The following is a 16,088-nucleotide window of genomic DNA, read 5'->3' on the forward strand; positions in this document are numbered from 1 at the left end:
TTAATGCCTTTGCACAACTTTTCATATTTAAGCTTTTTTCTTTTTTTTTTTTTTTACTGTGGTTTATTTTGAGATGATTTTTCCCGTTGTAGCCATGGAGAAACACTCGAGGGCCCTGTGCATTTCAAGGTGTCGGTACCTGGAGCATTCACCAGCAGGTGGTGCCTCAGAAATTCAAACCATTTATTTTTTTTTTTCAACGCTCAGCATCATAAATGAGCAAATACTTGTAACAGAGGTACTGAGAGCAGCAAAACACGCAGGTACTGCTCAGGAGGGTATAAAACTACCTGTGTGAACTACCACAGGTCCCACATTATGGGCAAAGCGTGTAAAATGCACAGCTCAAATGTACATAAAGGAATTTATGGCCATGACACGCAGTTTCCAGTGTCTGGACGGGGATTGCAGCGCTGTCCCAAGCGGACCCTTGGGATTATCTCCGGGTCTTCCAACCATCATTAACCAGGGAACACTGAGGATTTTTCACTTATAGACCTTCCTCTTAGATTTGCGTTTATCCCAGTCCATTAAGTGGCGCTATTTTAGAGACACCAAATTAGACGGGGACGAAAAATCAGCCACGTTAAAAGCTTTAAACCGGAGGTTGGGCGGGGGGGGGACATTGGGAAGAAAATAAAACTACTAGCTCCTGGCACGAGAAAACCCAATTTTTTTATATATGTGTGAGTGCATATAGATATATTTATTTTTATATATATATATACTTTCTGCTACTTATATATACGTTTAAAACCCAAATTCCGACACCCCGGGATCAGCAGAGAACACCCCCGTCCCGTGAGGGGAATTCCCGCCTCCCTCAGGGGCTCCCGTTCCCGCCCCCTCTGAGGCGAGGCCCCGCCCCCGCCCGGCTGCGGCCGCGCTGCGCCTGCGCGGTGTCCCCGTGGCGCGTGCGCGGAGGGCGGCGCGCCGGGCGTGAGGGGCAGCGCGGGCTGAGGGCGGCCGGGGCGCCCTCAGTCCCTCCTCTGCTCTCAGTGCCTCCTCTCCCTCCCTCTGCCGCGCTGGGCGAGCCGGGGGGCTCGGAGAAGGCCACTGCCAAAGCGAGGAGGGCGGGCCGCGGCCGACAGGTATGGATTAGCCGGGACGGTGGGCAGGAGGGGCGGCGGGTGCTCCCGCCGCGGGACCCCCGGGAGCCGGGAGGGGGTTTCCACAGGCGGAGCCTCGCGGGGGGGTCTCGCCGCTGTGGGCTGGTCCGGCGTGGCCTTGACCTTGTGTTGGTTGTGTGTGTAGGCAGCGTCTTGTGGCAGGTCCGGGATTCCTCGGGCTTACACGTTCAGCCCCTTTAAGGGAACAAAAAAACCTCTAAGTAGCTGGTTTTGGTGGGTTAGTTTGTCGTCGGGTCACTTCCCGCAGGTATCCGGGTGCAAGGGAGGTTTTAAGGGGCTTGCAGCCTTCCTGGGAGGAGCCCAGGGCATTCCCTGCCTTTGGAGCTGCGGGAAGGTGCTACCGGGACACCTGGGAGAGGCACCCTGGGCACAACAGAACCGTGGAATGGGTTGGGTGGGAAGGGACCTTGAAGCCCACCCAGTGCCACCCCCTGCCATGGGCAGGGACACCTTCCACTAGCCCAGGTTGCTCCAAGCCCCGTCCAGCCCGGCTTTGGACACTCCCAGGGATCCAGGGGCAGCCACAGCTGCTCTGGGCAACCTGTGCCAGTGCAGAATTGGCAGCTCCGAGCAACAGGAGTTCAAAGGAGGACATTGTTGTATGGGATAATTAGCAAAATGGCTCAAACCAAAGTTAAGATGGTTAAAACAAGATGTGGGATGATCTGGCAGAAGCACCCTGGGAAGCCTAGTTGCTGAGCCAAGGTTTATCCTCAAAGGATATCTGTCCACACGGCAGCACTGGTGTTACTGCAGTGCCGTGGTCTTTGTGTGGTGCTTTTCTCTTTAAATGCTCAGGTAAAGAGCGTTTTGCAGGTGTGTTTTGTGGGCTTAGAGAGGTAGCTCACACCTGGATAATTCTGTCAGTGTAGCACAAGGAGTGCAAATGTCCCTTTTCTTCTAACAGATGTCAAAGGACCTGAAATGGAGGGTTTAGTAGTTTATATCAGAGATCAGTGAAAGATAACAATTTATAGTAGTTTATATCAAAGAAAGATCTGTAAGCTCTTAGTAGGTCGGTGTGTCTGCAGTGAGGAAACAGAAAAACTGGAACAGTTGCTAAATAGTTCACTCTTTTAAGTGTTAAAAAGCCTGTTTGGAACCATAACATTTGTGCCTTGTGTTCCTGTCCCTTTTATCCCGAGGAAGAACGTGTTTCAGCTCCTGGTCTCAGTGTGCCCTTTGTGTTTGCAGGGAGGAGATGAACCGAGGGCTGGTGCTGAGGTTGGAGAGCCTGGTGCAGCTCCGTGGTGCCTGCAGGCAGCTCCGGGCCCTGTCCTGCAGGAAGGTTTGGGGGGCACAATGGAAGCCTGTGCAGGCCCCTGCACACCCCCTGTGCTCCGTCCCGCTGCACCCACAGCTCTGCCAAAAACACAGAGGGATCGGTGCTGCCCTAGCACAGCGCAGACATCTGGCCACAAAGGAGGTAATTTCCAAAGCCCAGCAATCCCTGGTTTTGTGTGGAAAGTGCAGGAGCTCAGCCTGAACTTTTAAATTAAAACTAAAGAGCTTTATTCTTGAATGTAGAGAATTTGTTGTAAATTTATCAGCCAAAATGTACTTAATATGTGACTTTATTGTGATTCCCTCTCACGTAGTGACTTAGGCCAGTAGCATTGTGAATTTTGCGCAGGCGGGAAGAAATTATTAAAACCTAAACGTGAAAATGATTTTGTTGACTTCTTTTGCCCTTAATCTGAAAAATAAAAACCAAAAAAAGATTATGCTGTGTGCTATACATTATGATGTGTAAGATTTAAATTCATTGGCGTTCTAGTAAAAAAAGATGTGTTCACCTCCTATGGCTTGAGACCCCTGTCTTTTTAATGTTGTTTTTGTCATTCCCTAGTTTATGCCAGCTCTGTGTTCCTATGTACGTGTCTAATTCCATGTAGGAGGCAAAAAAGAAGAAAAGGAAGTTCCCCCTGACGAGAGGTGAAGTGGAGATAAGGCAGAAGATGACTATTGAGGAGCTGGCACGAGCCATGGGCAAAGACGTAGGTGAGAGGCTGCTCTGGGGTTTGGAACAGCAGGAGCTGCCCCACAGGTTTGTTCCTGTGACCCCGTGAACATTCCTGGCTGTACAGTGGCCCTGCTTGACCAGCTCTAAATGATATTTTAAGGGGGTTATTGGCATGCTTTACCTCTTGACATTTGAAATAATTCTGCACCTGTATAATGCCAATCTCCAGTCTCTTCCTGTCCAGCTGGGGACTTTTTCTGGCAAATTTCCCTCTCAGCAATGAGGAGAGAAGCAGAAAAGTCTGTCATGTCTTGCTGTACCTTTCTGACAGTCCCTAGGTCAGCATGTAACAATTTCTTACTGCTGCAGTGGGTTCTGCTGCCAAAGAAAGCAGCAAATGATCTGAATTATCAAATTTCCTTCCTCCTTGAATCCCTCCTTTGCTGTTTGGTTTAGATGAGTTTCCGTTGCTTTCTTTTTGGGGGGTTTAATGGAAAAGTAAGGTGTGAAAATCTGAGGGAAAAATAAGATTATAGTATTTGACAAGGCACTCAGGTTCTGTAAATCCTTCTGCATCAAGTTCTTCTCTGCAAGTATGTGGTGTGGCAGGAACTTTTAGATAAATCTAACTACAGGAAAAGTGCCTTGTGAATGAAACTTAATAGCACGATATAAACCACTAATGACAAAATCTTACACTGTATGAACTGAGTTTGGTTTTTTTGTCCCACGTTTTTTTGTGGGTGCCATTGTTAAATGCCTTTATCTTTCCCACAGACCATATTTATGAAGCACTACTGTACACAGACATTGACCTCGATTCACTGGAGCCAGATTCCATCTTGTATGAAGACCACATCAAGATGATTGTTCAGAAATCAGGAATGAAGTATAAATCAGCAAAACTGAAAGAGGAGAAGGAAAGAAAAAACACAGATGCTGTGAAAAGGCGAGTTGGGAACTGTTCTTTTTGGCTCTTTGTCTTCTGCTTCTTCCTGCGGGTGTTTGTCATGTCCTGTCTTTCTTTGTTTTGATGGTGTGTTGATAATACCCGATGCAGTCACAATATGATAATATTTAAAAGGTGAAGTTTACTATTTTGATTCAGTTAGCCATAAAACTGCTGCTTGGATTTGGCTTGTTTTTAGGCAGGCTTTTTCTATGCCTGAAGAAAAGCCAGTTCTTTGATACTGCACTAATTCAGTGTATTAATTCAGTAGCACTGAGCACGAGGAGGGCCGACTGTGGTGCGGCCGGGATTTGTGAGGAGGAGGAATCACCAAACTCACAGTGGCTCTTCTTTGGCCACGTGGGCAATGCCTGTCACTCAGAATTGTTGTGGCATTTGTGCTGTCCTTGCAGGCCCCCTGCAGACCCAGCAGTACTGACCCCACGGCCCCCCGTTGTCACCATCCTGGGACACGTCGATCACGGGAAGACGACGTTACTGGACAGCCTGCGGAAAACCCAGGTGGCCTCCATGGAAGCAGGAGGCATCACACAACACATCGGGGCTTTCCTTGGTGAGATCCAGCTGCACGTGGGCATGGTTAACACAGTTTACTCTGGCTGACTTGCTGCCAGTTCCCTGGGGGAAAAGGCTGCCACAAAACCGATTTATATGTAAGCGGCGAAGAAGGAAACTGTAACATAATATGTCTTTTGCTGATAACTGTCATAATTACTTAGATGGAATTTGGAAGTGAATTGTCTGCACAGTCAAAATTAGACTATTTTTGGATTAAGGAGGATCCCAGGATGCTTTTTCACTCCTGAGGATTTAGCAGCACCTCCCACCTCCATGCCAAGCTATGTGTGTCTGCCTAAAACCTATCATTGGTATTAAAGAAGTTCTCAAAGGAGCGATGCTCGATTACATCAAACAAAGCTGGGTGAGGTGCTGATTTTCAGCTGTTCCACGTCCTTTTGTCCACAGTGCACATGCCTTCTGGGGAGAAGATAACCTTCCTGGACACTCCTGGGCACGCAGCCTTTTCAGCCATGCGGGCACGGGGCACCAACGTCACCGACATCGTCATCCTGGTGGTCGCGGCAGAGGACGGCGTGATGGAGCAAACCATAGAGTCCATCCAGCACGCCAAAAACGCAGGAGGTACCTCCTCACAGTCCACCCTGCACTGATTTGTTCTAGGTGGCCATTACCTTTTCTAGCAGCTCTGGCAGTCACACCGAGTTTTGGTGAGGTTGGTGCTGAGTTTGCTCCTCCTCTTTTCAGTTCCCCTTATCCTCGCCATCAATAAATGTGACAAACCCGAAGCCGATCCCGAAAGAGTAAAGAAGGAGTTGCTGGCTCATGATGTGGTCTGTGAGGAGTTTGGGGGTGATGTTCAAGCTGTAAATATTTCTGCACTCAAGGTAAGGTTGTGGTGGGAAAAAAAAGGGGTGGTGTTTGTGGGTGTCTGATGTGTGCAGAGAGGTGCATTTTTATTTGGCAGCTGCAAAATATGTTGTTTCCCTTCATGGCAAGGTGTCAGACACCAGGAGCTCAGTGCTGCTGGCTCTCACCAGAATTATTTGAAACACTCTGAAATGTATTCTGAGGCTCAGGCTTTTAGGGAGCAATAATATCTTGTTTTTCTTCTGTAAGTTCAGTGGTTATTTTTCAGGTTAATGCTAATTGCTGTTTGCTCATTGTATGAAATCAGTGCAAAAGCCATGCATGAAGGGAAAAATTCAAACCAGAGTAAATAATGATTTTCCTAACACAGGCCTAATCACAGGAGCACAGTTTCACAGTGGTCTTACAAGATGTAATTAGAAAAAAGGGGGTGGAGGGAAAAACTCAGCCCCACAGTTTTGCCTCTTTGATGTCCTGAAGTCTTGACTGGGTGGCAAATGTCACCAAGTTTTCAGTGGGTGAATTTGGCACCAAGATTTCAACTTCTGCTCTCACTTTAGTTGGGCCCTTCCTTTATTCCGTGTATTTTTGTGCGTGTGGTTTTGTGCAGGGTGAAAACCTGATGGTTCTGGCAGAAGCCACTGTTGCTCTGGCAGAGATGCTGGAGCTGAAGGCAGATGCCACGGGGCTGGTCGAGGGCACCGTGATCGAGTCTCGCAAAGACAAAGGCAAAGGGTGAGTTATCTGCACCTCCACAGCTTCAGAGGAGCAATTTGTGACAGCACAGGGACACTGCTCAGGGGGGTTTGGACCTCCCTAAACAAAGCTGTCACAGTTTCTTTGCAGTGTTTCTCATTAAAGCCTTGAAATGTTATTCTGCAGCGCAAGGGCCAGAAAAAAAGTTTTAAACTGATGGTGAAAAGTTCATTCTATCACTGAGATGAAGTCCTGTGAGCACAGGACTTAGTTTAAAATGCCAGAACAGATGTATTTTTTAAATGCCATTAAAACAGTAGGAATGATGAAGTTAATAATGTATACACAGTTCTTGGCAAATCGTATGTGACATGACATTCTGCTCTTAAATATCTGAGTCCTTTTGCAGGTTCTGTGTGAGCAAGGCATGTTCTGCCCTCTTTAAAAACTAATTGAATTCCAGAAAGTTGTTGGGATTTGTTGTTTGGGGTTTTTTTGGGGGGGGTTCACATAGTGGGTAAAATCAGTCTGTTACTGGGTTCACAAATGCCAAATTTTGGACTGCTCTGCAGGAATGAAGAGTACAGTGCAGCTTTTGGGGGTTTTGCAAGTCACTTTAAAATTTTATTAGCAGGAGCATTCTGCCTGTGGCGGGTCACAGGCCCGTCCTGGTTCGTGTTTTGCCTGCACTAACCCTGGAGATGGGGAGAAGTGTCACTTTTCTTTTGTCTGTCATTTCTCTCCTCTGCTCTCCACCAGTCCCCTCACCACAGCCATCATCCAGAGAGGAACTCTGAGGAAGGGCTGTGTTCTGGTTGCAGGGAAGACCTGGGCCAAGGTGCGGTTCATGTTCGATGAGAACGGCAAGGCCGTGGACGCGGCCCCCCCGGGCATCCCCGTGGAAATCATGGGCTGGAAGGACGTCCCTTCGGCAGGGGATGAAATCCTGGAAGTGGAATCCGAGGTACGGGAAGAACTGTTCCGTGGAAAACTCACACTGCAGGGAAGGAGCTGAGTAACAGAATAAGTGAGGGCATCGTTCTGGATGATGCCATGAAAGATGAGAATGGGGATTAAGGGGCCTGAGCTCTGTAAGAGGAAGGAGGGTTTGCATGTTGCCTCTTTCTTTTCCACCTTTCCCCTGCTGGACTGTCCTCATCTCCACAGTGTTTCAATTTTAGAGCGAGAGAACTAGTTTCTGACAAAAGAATATGCATAAAATCCAGCTTGAAATGGGTGTTGGGAGAGCTGGATAAACAGCATGTGGAAGAATGAAGGATAATTCTCTTCTGCAATGCAGAGTTACCATAAAAACATGTTGTAGCTCGGGGAGGAAGCTCTTGTGCTCATTCTCTGCCATCTGTGCAGCAAAATCTGTGATTAAATCTGGGGGGAAATGAGTGAGCCTGTAGAGAAGATGTCAAAGGCTGAAGCTGCATTATTGTAGAGTTTTCTGATGCAATGTTTTAAAGGTAACATTTCTGTCTCCCTGCCCAGCAAAGAGCACATGAAGTGATAGACTGGAGGACCTACGTTGAACAGCAGGAGAAGCTGAAAAAGGACATGGAAGTGATCGAAGCCAAGCAGAAGGAGCACAGGCTGGAGTACAAGCAGCGGCAGCAGAAGCTGGCCCACCTGACCTGGAGGCAGAGGAAGGCCGTGCTCTACAAGGCCAACAAGCACCTGCTGTTCCAGAGGCCCAAGGACAGGAGGGAGTTGGCCGAGGACACGCTGTCGGTCATAGTGAAAGGTGCTGTCCCTTCACTGCGCCCCGGGGTCTGTGCTCTCACACAGAGCTCTGAGCTGGGAACACCCTTTCTGTGCCCTGAAGTTTGGTCAGTTCAAAACTGATCAGAGAACTTCCTTCAGTAAGGGCAGGGGCATCAGGAAACATCCAGTGGACAGAAGGGTGCACTTCCAGCAGGGCCAGAGCCACAGGAAACTCAGAAGCCCAACCCTCTTACCCAGGAACTCAGGAGTAAACCCCGTACATATAAACCCCTATACAAATATACACATATATATATAAACATCTATATATCTAAATTATAACACCACCACCCCCAAACTATAATCATTTTGCTGATGCAAAATGGAGAACAATTGTGTGTTCAAGTGGGGCAGGAGGACCTTGGTTTGACCTCACAGTTGGTGATACACAGGCAGTGACACATCAGGAGCTGAAAAACGATGCAAACTTGACCCGAAAAATGACAGCAGGTGTGGAGCCTCTGGTCCTGTTGTATTTATCCAGGGAATTTTTGGAATGAACAGAGTTGTTAGATGGATTTTAACATATTACTGAAAATGTAATAAGAGTGATAGATGTCAAAAGACTTCCTGGTGCACAGCGTGGAGTTGTCATGTGCTTAGTTATAATTCCATGTTCCTTTATATCCAAAGTCAGCAGTGCTTCCATTTACCCCTGCAGGTGATGTGGATGGATCTGTTGAAGCTATTCTGAACATTCTGGACAGCTATGATTGTGAGGATGAGTGTAAACTGGACATTGTCCACTTTGGAATGGGAGACATCAGTGAAAACGATGTGAGCCTCGCTGAAACCTTTAACGGTGCGTTTAAAAATCCGTTTGCAATTTTGAAATTATTCAGGTATTGAAATGGGGAGGTCTCAGTCAGGTTTATTTTAACAATAATTAGCAGCATGAATAAGGTAAATTTGTGTGTATCTTAAAAATGTTTCCTTGAACATCACACTAGTGTAAGCTGGAAATCTCATGGAAGTGGAAGGACTCTGGAAGAGCTGTTGCCAGTTGTAGTTGAATTGCTAAGATTAAACTGTGACTGCTCACTCAGGTTGCTGTGTGATGCTCAAACAGGGCAAAGCTTGAAAAGTAGGTTAGAAAATGATTTCCTTTTGCTCAGGGAGGCAACTGGATCTAAGGCTGACTCAGTAGTTTTTCCTGTTCATACCCTGTAATTCCCACCTGCTGCAGAGGGTGGGTCTCTGGATCTGCCATAGCCCACATGTGGATGAGAGTGATCTAGAATTCGTTTCCAGCTTACTTTGGACAACCAAGCTGTTTTTCCAGGCCAAGAATGGCAGGTCTGAGTCATTTCTGTGAGCTGTGTGTGTTATTTTCTGCCTTGATACCTCCAGTTCTGTCCTCAGGGACCTTTCCATGAGGACTTTCTTGGGCCATTTATTTTGATATGAGGTCTGTAGCAGTTGATATGCCTTAGTGGGAGAAGCAGGAAAATGCTGTAAAATTAGTCAAATTCCCTAAAAGGGAAGCAGGAGCAAAATGCTTTTCTTGGTTTGCTGACCACCTAATTCTACCCCGTGCTGCAGGGTTTCATTTTGAACTGTTTAAAGTGTGATCTCTCCTAGTCATCACTTGACAAGTGTTTCCTTTATCAGGTGTTATATATGGATTCAGTGTGAAAGCCAATGACAGTATTAAAAAGCTGGCTGATAAGAAGGGAATAAAAATTAAACTTCACAACATCATCTACAAACTTATAGACGACTTAAAGGAGGAGCTCAACAGCAGACTGCCCCCAGCTGTGGTGGAGACTACAATAGGTGAGTTGGCATTGACTGATGTATTTTTGCCTCACAATGTGGCCTAAACTTTATTCTCCAGTTCCTGTTGTATCAAATATTCATTTTCTACTCCTCTGTAACTGCTTTTCTGTTGGTGTAAAGCTTGGCAAGTGGCAAAATGCAGCCTGTTTGTACCTCGTGCCAATCTGTTAATCCCATGTACAACTTTTTTCTTTTAGGGGAAGCTTCTGTTCTCGACACCTTCTCTGTAACAGTAGGGAAAAACAAGGTTCCAGTGGCTGGATGCAGAGTACACAAGGGGCTGCTGGACAGGAAAATGAAGTTCAAGTTAATCCGCAGCGGGAACGTTATTTGGAAAGGTCAGTGGAACTGCCACCAATTCTGCACCAAACCACTCCTGTGCTCTGCTGTTGGTGGGCTCCCTTTGATGCATTTTTCTCTTTGTAGGATCTTTATCATCACTGAAGCATCATAAAGATGATGCCCAGGTAATAAAAGCGGGAATGGACTGTGGATTGAGTTTGGACGGGAATTTGGAATTCAACGTTGGGGATGATATTATTTGTTATGAAGAAACAGAAGTTCAACAGACAACTTCCTGGGACCCGGGATTTTAAAAGGACCTTGGAATATATGAACACTAAGGGATGTGTATTATACTCCTGGCTGGCCTTTAACTGGTAACATTAAATGAACTATCAGAGATGCACAGGAGCTGCTTTTCACCTGTTCTTTATATCAGAGCATTTCAGGTATATTTTATATCTGAAATTCTCTGCCTTTCTGTCATGTCAAGCAACCACCTTATGTCACTGGAACATGGGATAAACTTACAGGAGTAACTACAAGCACTTCAGGTCTGTAAAACCATCATGGTATAAATATTTCTGATGACTGTCTTTGGCTCCAAAATAGCTGAGCCATCTTCTTTCCCCTCCCTCGGTGGTGCTGTACAGTATTTCAGTATTTCAAGTCTCCCTTTCTCTAGCAGTGACCCACTTGTAGATATGACTCTGGACCTCCTGAGCTCCTCTTTTTCCAGATCAAAACTACTGTCCTGTCTCATGTTAAGAGACCACTTCTAAGGTTAGCTGTAATGTTGGTTTTTTCCCCCCTCTGCAGCTGGTACCCCTTATTATTTCAAACAAGCTGCTGCTTCACTTTTAGAAAGCACCTCACCCCAGCTGGCAGCACCCAAAGCTTCGCAGATTCTTCTCTTTAGGAGCAGAGAAGAAATGCAGCACCACAGAAAAAGAGACCCTTAAACCGTACAGAAGGTCAGCTCTTTATTGTGTGGGACATTCACTTGTCCTCTGGCTTGTTGAAGCAGTAGGTCAGGCAGCACTTGCCGCAGTAGTGCCTGTCGAAGTGACTGGCCATGAAGACTCCGGCCCCGCACTCCTCCGACGGGCACTCCCGGCGCAGGCGGCTGATCTTGCCGTTCTCGTCCACCTGGGAAGGGCAGACAGGGACACATCTCTCAGGTACTTTCAGAAGTGATGAGAATTTTGACTATTTTTCATTGGCAAAGCAGTTTCTGTGATAGTTAATGCATCACGCTTCTCTCGAGGCCAAGCTCAGAAGTGCCCCACTGCAACAGTGGGTTTCTCTTTCATTAAGCAGATGGGATATTTGCAGATAGAAGGACTTCAAATATTAAATACACCAGTTACAAGCTCTGCTGAGAGCTGAGCTTTCATCAAGTTTCGTATTTCTACCTACCTTGTAGTACTTGAGCACTGCAAGCTTGACCTTCTTTCTCTTATGCTTGTTCTTCTTGGGGGTGGTGTAAGACTTCTTCTTTCTTTTCTTGGCACCACCCCGAAGTCTCAGCACAAGGTGAAGGGTTGATTCCTGTTAGTAAGGCACATGAAACAGGCTCAGAATGCTGTCTCAAGGCAAGAGCAGCATTTAAGCAGGCTTGTTCCTTTTATCTAGAGAAAGCAGGCCTCAAGTGCCAGGCACTTAGAAAGCTCTAAAACTTGCTATTAAGGTGACATCCCAAGTCCCCAGCATCAATACTGCCACCCAACCCTAAATCCATGGATTTGGTTGAAGACACTTGAAACAATTTTGAGGCTGAGCAGCAAAGGTGACTCAGCTCTGACTGTTGCCAGCTCCGGCCTCTCCTACTCACTTTCTGAATGTTGTAGTCGGACAGTGTGCGTCCATCTTCCAGCTGCTTCCCAGCAAAGATCAGCCGCTGCTGATCCGGAGGGATGCCTAAGGGGGACACAAACCGGGAATAAATGAGGAACGTGCACTAGAACATGCTGCAAGAAAAAAAAATTGCTGCAGACAATTACATCTGTGCAGGACATAAATCAGTCCACAAGACAGATATATATATCAATATAATATATAAGAAATATAATGTAGGAGTTTATATCATAGCATAAATAGTATATATAATATTTATTAATTATTTATTTCGATCACTATATAATAATGTGCCCCTTGAACCTACCCTCCTTATCCTGGATCTTCGCTTTCACATTTTCTATAGTATCAGAAGGCTCAACCTATTTCATTAAACAGAACAAGAGAGTCAAAACGCGCTTCGCCTTTTACCGAGCCCAGGAAAGCCGCGGAACCACGCGGCGCTCCCGGCACACCCCCGGTGCGGACACGGCCCTTTCGGCCCTCACGGCGTGGCCCGAACCCCGCCGGGCAGCGCAGGGCCGGCGTTTCCCCGCGCATCACCCCGCTGTTCCCCCGCGTATCCCGGGAATTCCCGGCGCATCCCGGTATCTCCCGGCGCATCCCGGAGCGCCGGCAGGCAGCGGCGGCCCGGCGCGGCGTTGTCGGCTCACCTCGAGGGTGATGGTTTTCCCGGTGAGGGTTTTGACGAAGATCTGCATGGTGAGGGCTGTGCGGACGGTGCGGGACCGGGGCGCGGGGTGCCCGCGCTGCTCGCGGAATGGCGGCCGCGGCAGAGAGAGGGCTGGGCCCGCGCGCACGGGGTTTCCTCGCGCGCCGCGGGAGGGGCGGCAGGGGCGCCGGGACTACAGCTCCCGGCATGCCCCGCCGGCACAGCCGCGCCCGCCGGCGCTGGGAGCTGTAGTCCGGCTGAGGGGCCGGGGGGCGGGAACCGCGGCTCCCACAGTGCACCGCGGCCACGCCGTGAGGGGAAAAGGCGGGGCCGTCGTGAGGGGAGGAGGAGCCGCCATGACGCGACGAGGCGGGGCTGTCGTGACGGTAGAAGGAGGAGCCGTCGTGAGGGGAGGGGGGAAAGTTGCCATGAGGGGACGAGGTGTGTCTGTCGTTTGGGGAGGAAGAAAAGCTGCCGTGAGGGGACAAGACGGGATTGTCGTTTGGGGAAGAAAAAAAGCTACCATAAGGGACGAGGCGGGACTGTTGTGAGGGGACGAGGATCCGCCGTGAGGGGACGAGGCAGGGCCGCCGTGAGGCGATGGCGGCAGCTGCCGTGAGGGGGCCGCCGTGAGTGCGGGTCCCGCATCCCCTCACAGCGGCTGAGGCGAGGAGGGTCCTCCCTGCCGTGAGGGAAGGGTCTTTCAGCCGTCGGTGCCGGTTCCTCTGCGCAATGTGGTGGCCGTCTGCGGGATTGTTGTTTTCGGGACGGTGTTGTTTTCCAGGGAGCCGTGTATCCGCACGTCCGCCCTGCAGAGTGAAATCCCGGAGTTCGGTGTCCCGGCCCCTGAGGAGTTTAAAAACACCTCACGGGCACTTGGCCACCTGTGATTCCCTGAGATCGATGCCAGGTTTATATCTGGGTTCGTAGGGCAAAGATTTTTAAAATTAGAAAAAGCTATGGGAAGGTTAAGAATAAAGGAGTTCTGAGAGTCACTTTCACTGGTGTGGAAATTACTCGTTGGGTGTTTTTTATGCTTATGAATGGAGTACGGGAAAGGCTAAAGCAGAATGAAGACTTACTTGAATACATGAGTACTAGCTGAGGCTATTTCAACAATTTCATACAAAAACATACAAATTAGTTCATTAACTCATCTCCTGGAGCCTGGTGGGTAACTGCTGCACAGAAACAACTCTCTTCTGTTTCTGGCCACTGACTAATTAGATTAGTTCTTCCCAAATCATGGATTTTCTGTTTTCTGTGTACACAAATACATAATGATCTTGGTATTTGATTTTTCATAAGATTACTTCTCTTTGTTGAATAATGTTCTAACACTGCATTAATTCACTGTCTCAGTCAACAGTGGATTAGAAAGCTACACTTTTTATTTCTGGGAGCTACAGCCCTGTCTTTTATCTCAACCCATCACAGAAAGGATGGGTTTGGGCTACTGGAGGAAATGAGCAAGGAAAGTAAACACAGCAAAACTTGAATCACAAACTTTCAAACCTGAAATTTTAACCCACATTCCAGCCTATAAATGACTTTGGATTCAGTGCTCCTAGTTTCTAATGTGATCTGAATAAAAGCCTTTCCTTCCCAGTGAGCTGCACTGTGCCTTCTCACACATTGCAGAGCTCCCACGGGGAGATCTCTGGCTCAGAGCCGAGGGACAGCTCTCCCTGCCCTCACACCCAGGTTCCCTCTGTGCTGCTGCAGGAGCATCCCATGGGGCAGCTTTCCACGGGGAGAACTCTGCAGGCCTTGGCTTCTCACAGTGCCCCCATGGGCTGGCTCGTGGGCAACCTGCAACCTCAGCACTTACTGCTCAGCCCACAAGAAAACAAACAAAGCCCTACTTGGTTCCAAGGTCTGTGCATTTTCCAAACGGCTCTTTTTGCACTGCCAGACCCAGCCAAGGGCAGGCAGCTGCAGCAAACCTCATGGGCAGCAATGCCAGGTCCAGAACCACTCTGCAGGCAAACTAACACACACCTGCCTGGACTCAGCTAAGGAAAGTGCTCGAATTTATAGGCAATATTTCTGAAAATTAGGGTTTCTGCATCCACAGGTGGTGATTTGCATCTACTGTGCTTTTTGTGTCTTGCTCCAGTAAACTGCCCCTTAACTTCAGTGCCTGCAGCTCCCCAGTCATTCTCTTATTCTTGTGCATTTCAGAAGTGATTTTTAATGTAAGCAGGGATTTTGGCCTTTAGCCTTTTTAAATTAAACACTATTTTCCTTATGGGTCTTTAATTTCATCACCTTTATTTTTTTGCACTCAGGATTTGTAATCCACTTAGAAATCAGGGAATGATTCTGCAGTATGCTTAATAAGAATAGTAAAAAGCCTTTTTAGGGCAAATGCAGGATATTTAAATGTGGGTTTGTTTGGGTTTTTTCCTTAGCTGCATTGTTAATTCTAAATGATACCACCAATACTTTGGCAGAGTGGAATAAGACAGCAGTTGCTTGTGCAGAAAATAAGCATGAAAAGTAATCTCAGAAAATTGTATCGATTTTCTCCTCACGGGATGGAGCGTTTGAAAATTCACCTCTTGAGAAAGACGCAAGGCTGATGAACGTGTTTTCTGGTAGTTGCTCTGCGTAACAGCAGAGGGAGCACTTACAGCAGGCAAAGAAGAATCCTCTTATCTCTGTATGAGCTGTAGGAAACACTGAGCATCACTAACAGTGCTGAGGAGGATTTTACCACCAAATATCAGTTATTTTTACATTTAATATGTCCGTGTGAGATTGTGTGCATGTTTGTATTTTGTTTAAAGTGAATTCTTAGCGTAGAAGGAAGCTCTGGAATGGTGTGGAATGGCAGGTATCCACCTTCCTTCCTGTTCTCAGCTTACCTCGGGTGTGTCCTTGGGGTAGTGCTGGAGGGAGACACTGCACAAGGCGTGGTCTTTGGGGGGTTTTTCCCTGCAGTCATAGTACAAGTAAGATTATCAAGCTAATCTAACAAATCCTTGCCAAAACACAACAAATGTCAGCCTAGAACAAAGGTAGGCTTTGGTTACGTGCCTGCTCCTCGGATTGCTGTGGGAATTGTCTGCTTTGAGGAGCACATCACACTGTAAGAGCCAGTAGGAGAGCTCAGCCCAGAGGGATTGTTAGGAGAGGGATAATTCAGCCTCAGGGAAAGGAAGATGCCCGACTGCAGTCACACCCCAGCACATTCCCTGGGTGCCTGCTGGCAGAGCCTCCTTTTAGCTCTCAGCCCACAGCCAGTATCAACAGGAAGAACACTGAATGTCATTTGCTGCTGTCACTGTGCTGCCTGTTCCCAGATAGCAGATATCTCTGTAATGAAGCTGGATGTAGCTACTGCTGTTTTGTTTCAGTTTTAACACGTTTTGGCACTCTTTAAAAGCTGCTGGGCCATATTTATTATGTGGACAAATCTGCAGAGTTAGGATTCACAAGAGAACTTCAGTTAAAAGAGAAGAATTTTAAGTCTATGGATACTTAAATTATTGTGTGGATGAGAAACAAGGAAAGGTCTGCAAGTTCACTTTTCAACATGCAGAATATGTCCTATAAGTGTAACCCTTAGGTTAAATATATAAGTGTAGAGATGTT

General features: G+C 47.5%; 2 protein-coding genes across 3 annotated transcripts; one reads left to right on the plus strand and one right to left on the minus strand.

The window, feature by feature from the left end:
- Window positions 1-96: 96 nt before the first annotated feature.
- On the plus strand, window positions 97-10,385 carry MTIF2 (mitochondrial translational initiation factor 2). Of its 2 annotated transcripts, none has more exons than XM_027693466.1 (14): window positions 97-259; window positions 2,325-2,556; window positions 3,026-3,131; window positions 3,871-4,042; window positions 4,456-4,616; window positions 5,030-5,206; window positions 5,330-5,469; window positions 6,063-6,187; window positions 6,908-7,112; window positions 7,646-7,898; window positions 8,580-8,720; window positions 9,530-9,694; window positions 9,895-10,035; window positions 10,124-10,385. In XM_027693466.1, the coding sequence occupies exons 2-14, from the start codon at window positions 2,332-2,334 to the stop codon at window positions 10,291-10,293; spliced, it is 2,181 nt and encodes a 726-aa protein (XP_027549267.1). In that variant the 5' UTR covers window positions 97-259; window positions 2,325-2,331; the 3' UTR covers window positions 10,294-10,385. The 2 variants fall into 2 exon arrangements, with proteins under 2 accessions (XP_027549267.1, XP_027549268.1); XM_027693467.1 differs by lacking the exon at window positions 97-259 and adding an exon at window positions 1,005-1,091.
- Window positions 10,386-10,940: 555 nt separating this feature from the next.
- Window positions 10,941-12,630, minus strand: RPS27A (ribosomal protein S27a). Its single transcript, XM_027693469.1, has 5 exons — window positions 12,490-12,630; window positions 12,144-12,198; window positions 11,814-11,899; window positions 11,399-11,530; window positions 10,941-11,128 (listed from the first exon to the last, which is right to left on the minus strand). The coding sequence occupies exons 1-5, from the start codon at window positions 12,535-12,537 to the stop codon at window positions 10,979-10,981; spliced, it is 471 nt and encodes a 156-aa protein (XP_027549270.1). The 5' UTR covers window positions 12,538-12,630; the 3' UTR covers window positions 10,941-10,978.
- Window positions 12,631-16,088: the final 3,458 nt, after the last annotated feature.

The sequence above is a fragment of the Neopelma chrysocephalum genome, unplaced genomic scaffold, assembly GCF_003984885.1.
Source record: "Neopelma chrysocephalum unplaced genomic scaffold, ASM398488v2 Primary Assembly neopelma1_91, whole genome shotgun sequence".
In the NCBI taxonomy this organism is placed as follows: Eukaryota; Metazoa; Chordata; class Aves; order Passeriformes; family Pipridae; genus Neopelma; species Neopelma chrysocephalum.